At 35.8% G+C, this 5,131-nt stretch overlaps 1 protein-coding gene across 1 annotated transcript; it reads left to right on the plus strand.

Annotated features, from left to right (window-relative positions):
- The first annotated feature begins 703 nt into the window (after positions 1-703).
- Positions 704-4,010, plus strand: LOC133992620 (ADP-ribosylation factor-like protein 6). The gene is made up of 9 exons (XM_062431306.1): positions 704-826; positions 1,013-1,067; positions 1,192-1,255; positions 1,348-1,416; positions 1,505-1,599; positions 2,131-2,260; positions 2,949-3,004; positions 3,140-3,152; positions 3,977-4,010. Exons 1-9 carry the CDS (start codon positions 704-706, stop codon positions 4,008-4,010), a joined length of 639 nt encoding a protein of 212 aa, XP_062287290.1.
- The last annotated feature ends 1,121 nt before the right edge of the window (positions 4,011-5,131 follow it).

The raw sequence follows: 5,131 nt of genomic DNA on the forward strand, positions 1-5,131 counted from the left end.
TGAGCTGCCAAGTAAAAAGATCACAATTAATTCCCATTCTTGTTATGCCAATTTGACCTGAGACAGCAAAAACAAAAATCAAAGACACATTTCCCCATTATAGCTCAATCCCCAAAGCTAACCATAGGTTGGTGTATTAGTTTACAGTGACCACAACCTCTTCCTTATTTTGCTGTTACGTTTGTTTGTGTTTGTCTTTTTATTTCCAACTTATTGAAGACTTACAGAAACATAGATGTGTTGAATTAGTCTGTACAGAGGATTGAGACAGTGGCTCCAATTATTTTAGGAGCAGAAGATGCAGAGAGGATAAGCTGCTGCAGCTACTGTGTGTGTGTTTATGTGCATCTGTACCCTCAAGGAGCCCAAAGCAAGACGGGGGCCCCTTCAGAGAGCTATGGTGTTAGAGTAATAAATCAAATGCATCAGGATGGGGGGCCTGGGAAGCTCCATACTCCATGATCAGGTCACCGGGTGGTTCACAGAGCTTAATTCTCCCTAATAGGATTACCTGTCACAAGCTGGGATGCCCAGGCGGCACTATTCACTGCAATTACTGTGGACACACTATTCACATCTATGTTTATCTTTATTCTTTGCTTTCATGAGATTTTTTAAATCTATTAGATTTAATTTCCAGCAATCAGACCATCTATGGGGTGATGTGTTAAGTATTTACATGGTATAGCGTGAATTAGGCCTAATGGGACTGCTGGATAAACTGTCGAGCTGGCTTGGCCTGAGGAAGAAAGAGGTCAATGTTTTATGTTTGGGACTGGACAACAGCGGCAAAACTACCATCATCAACCAACTGAAACCGTCAAATGTAAGTACACAGGACTGATCTTGTGAGTTCTTCTTGATATTTTATATACTGTTGAATTAAGATGGATTTGTGTATGTAGTGCTGCCATGTGGGTATAAAAACGTTTTACACAGTTAGCAGAAATGTTTTTGTTCCATGAAATTTGGGGATTTGGGATGCAATCATTCACTGATTGCTTGTTTTCAGAATTCGAATCATTTAGGCCCATTGGCACAGGAGTGGAAACATGCTAGTCAGGTAACGCCCATATTATACTTTGCTTACACGATTTCCTTTTTGACATACTTTTGCCGCTACTTGTCTGTTTTTGTGTGTTTGTGTGTGTGCATGCATGTCTTTATGTGTCTTTGTGTGTGGGTGAATGCAGACACAGGCACAAGAAATAGTCCCAACAATTGGTTTCAACATTGAAAAGTTCAAGAGTTCAAGGTAGAATTTTATTGATATTTATAATATGTATATGTAAATGGTTCATGTATCAGTATGTATCATTCTGAACTATTCTTCCTTTCTGCACGCAGCCTGTCCTTCACAGTCTTTGATATGTCTGGGCAGAGCAGATACAGAAACCTATGGGAGCATTATTACAAGTATGACAATTTGCAAATTGCCCATCATTCTCAAATATTTAAACTTGTTAACATATATCTGAATTAAAACTTCTCTTTACCTCCTCAGAGAAAGCCATGCCATCATATTTGTCATTGACAGCGGTGACAAACTGAGAATGGTTGTTGCCAAAGAGGAGTTAGATACTCTTCTCAAACATGAAGGTATCCAAAATCCCTGCAATACTGTCACACACATTTTAAATACTATTTCTTGTAATTTCTGTAAAACAATATCATATGACGTTTTGACATAAGGCTTTTTACAATATACAGTATCAGTATTCAGGGTCATATTGTGGATCTTTGAAATGATAGAAATTATGCCATTTTATTAAACATTTGGATCAGTTTTGTATTATTATCAATATTAGAGGTGTTCTTCTTCTCAGTCCCACTGTCTAAATCAGGCATGTTACACCATGTACCATGGCAGGCCAATAGTGTGTGTTTTGTCCAGTGAAAAACTACATTAGCATACGTTCAAGCTAAAATAATGAAAAAAATCATTGAAGTCAGTAAATATTTAGGTTTAGTCTTCCATCATGGCGTGTTGGTAATTATTTTACAATGATAATGGTATTTAAAGACACTGAATATCTACACAAACTAACCATATGATGATACTTTAGTCCAAATTGTTATTGTATTGTTGGTTGATGATTCACTGATCCTCGTGTTTGTCTTACTGTTCAGATATCAGCAGTAAAAAGCTACCAGTTTTGTTCTTTGCTAACAAGATGGATCTACAGGATGCCATGTCTTCTGTCAAGGTTTCACAGATGTTGTGTTTGGACAACATCAAAGACAAACCCTGGCACATCTGGTAATATGTGTCAAATTTCTGTAAACTGACTGCACACTGTTCCCTTTCTTCATCCTGTGTATGTTCGTCATTTACAATGCTCTGCTCACACATATGTTCAGTCCTCCATTGATGCCATCATATGCATAGGACCACCAGATGAAGTGCATCTAGGCTAAGCTAGAGAAAGTCTGCCACTTCCTGGGGCATTGTACATTTCTGTGCTACAGGAATCATTCAAAGAAATGCACTTAAATTAAAATGACCAAACTAAATATATACAGTATAATTGCAATATTAATGCCTTGTTAATGTTCCTATTATTCACTAACTTCCATGATAATAAAACCTATTGAATTGAAAAAATAATTTGAATTGTACAGTTTAAAGTCTTAAACAGAGACACTAAAGTGACCATGTATCATTGGTTACCTCCTCATCTGTTTCCAATGTCTGCTTATTTGTCCTTTACCATGGTTCATAGGTTAAACTTTATTGGGAGGCACAGTAACACGCAGTTAGTTTTAAATATCTTGTATATACAGTTGTTGTTGTTGTATTCACCTTGTTTTCTCATTAGACAGATGGAAGGGCAGATGGATTAAGAGATAGACAGGTTTAAACATCCAAGGATCCGAGAAAAGTCATGAGAAAGTGAATGTGGACCACGTGAAGATTAACTTCTCGACATGTCCTATTTATTTCTCAGTGCCAGCAATGCTATCAAAGGAGAGGGCCTGCAGGAGGGACTGGACTGGCTTCACGGTAAATCTGTTTGTTTAATACATTTTAATAAAACTGTCATACTGTGCCAAAAGGAAGAACAGGCCATGTGTCATTGTGCTTAGAATTTCAATATCAGTGACTGTCTGCATCCTGTCTCTTTTTTTATACCCATAGAACAAATTGCACAGTGAGTATCATCATATCATCATGTGAAGTGACTGTGGCGGTAGATTGTGTCTTAACCTGTGTCCCAGTTACATGTTAGACACTAATTGTTTACAGTATATACTATGTACTAATTGTTCAAGTTTTTTGCAGTGAGTACACAAGAAATCAACTCTATATACATTTCGTACTATGTGCACTGTGCAAAAGCGAACAAACTGTTGTTCCTCGTGCCGTTTCCCTAACTATTCCTTCCTTTTGTTCTGTTATGTGTAGCTCCTCCATTTCCTTTGTGTATTGCATTGTGGGAGGACAGTGTCCACTAACAGCACACAATTCAAAAATCGAATGGCTTTTAAGAACTTATAGAGTACCAACTGTTTTGAGTATTTCTCATTTTTACACATACCCGATACCCCCTTGTGTGTACTACAGGGGACAAAGCTTCCATGTCTTTCTGGAAGAGACTTAAAACAGTTGGTGTAGATAAAAATCAGACATGTATGTACTCAGGACCTTACCATAAAGTGTGTAATATTAAAATCTTCATCTCAACCTCACCTATATAAATAAGCTGTCCAAAGAGGGTCTTGTGTTCCATATATTGTAGATCTTTCACTTATTTTCAATCTTTCCTTGTCCCATTTAAACTTGAATGTTAATTTACAGATTTTACTACACATGGAACCCACTCAGACTTTATTGAAAAGATAAAGTTTTACATGTGTGTGTGTACAGTTTGAACTTGGATATAAACCTTTTATGCTGTTTATAAGGTAGTAAGCACAGATAAAATGATCTCTAACTTCTTCTAACACATCTTTGTGTTGTTTTTTCTTCTGCCAGATCACATCAAAACAATGACCACATGAATGACTGAAACGCCTGTGATGATGGACAGAGGGATGTGGCCACTTGTGTTCATCACACATGATGTTGTAGGCCTTAAAACTCTTATGTCAAATAGCCTAGTCCTTTCTGTGCATGCTACGACTTTGACAGTGTTTCTTTAAAAACAAATCTTGCTAATAGTATATTTGTATATGACTACTCTGTAAAGAGAAGCTTGCAGTAACAGCTATCTATGTTATATATTATTATGAACACAAATGTGAACAATACAAAGCCCCAGAAGTTCTGAAAGATATTTTTTTTTTAAATACGATCTTTTGAGACTTTGATGGCTCCATAATATGCAGCCTACATAACCTACTGTAACCTGAAAATATCCTTAACACTGTTTTGTGCACAGTAATGTTTAAACATTTTTATTTAAACCTGCTTCTTTTTTATTCTACTGTATGACACATGGTATATTCATTTCATGGGGAAAATGCAGTCAATGCTGAATGTTGTAATACCTGGAGGATAATAAAAGCTTGTTATTTGCTGAGTGCATGCAGTGTTTGTGTGTTTTTGTTAGAAGTCAGCAAAAAAACTGCTTTAATCTTCAAAAGTTAAACAAAAACTGGTATTTAAATTAAGACAAAAATACCTCAAAATATCTCTTTAATCAATAATACAAAAACAAATATATTATATCACAACTATATTTACATAGAAAGCTTCAATGTGAATAAATAATAAATAATGGATATTGTTAAAGTTAATTGATAAATATTAAATACTGTTTATAAAAAATTACACCCAAAATGGTTTAAGGAGAACAAGATTTTTAAAACGTTGAGAAAAATACAGTATAAAATGTGTATAAATAACCATGCTGTGTAGCCAAAGTATAGCAATTAAACAGCTCTATTTTCAACCAACAAACAAACAGATATTTATAGCATGTAATGAACCACTTCATCCTCAGATTTCTCTGAACTTCCGAGGCTACCACTTCTGTCCTCCTGTTTAATCCTATTCTTGTTGCAAAGGTCCATCACTCTCTTTCATTCACTTCTTTAGCTAACCCAGTTCATTATTGACATTTTGTTTCTTCCCCAAATCTCTTCATTTTGTCTTCCACGTGTGTGACACTTGTAATCTGCATCATTC

This window comes from Scomber scombrus, chromosome 13 (assembly GCF_963691925.1).
Source record: "Scomber scombrus chromosome 13, fScoSco1.1, whole genome shotgun sequence".
NCBI lineage: Eukaryota > Metazoa > Chordata > Actinopteri > Scombriformes > Scombridae > Scomber > Scomber scombrus.

What these genes read in the sequence shown, in the direction of transcription:
- LOC133992620 (XM_062431306.1), top strand. Translation starts at nt 704, where the DNA reads ATGGGACTGCTGGATAAACTGTCGAGCTGGCTTGGCCTGAGGAAGAAA. An exon ending in ACCAACTGAAACCGTCAAAT is followed by an intron (nt 827 to 1,012) that starts GTAAGTACACAG and finishes GCTTGTTTTCAG; the next exon opens with AATTCGAATCATTTAGGCCC. An exon ending in GAAACATGCTAGTCAGGTAA is followed by an intron (nt 1,068 to 1,191) that starts CGCCCATATTAT and finishes GTGGGTGAATGC; the next exon opens with AGACACAGGCACAAGAAATA.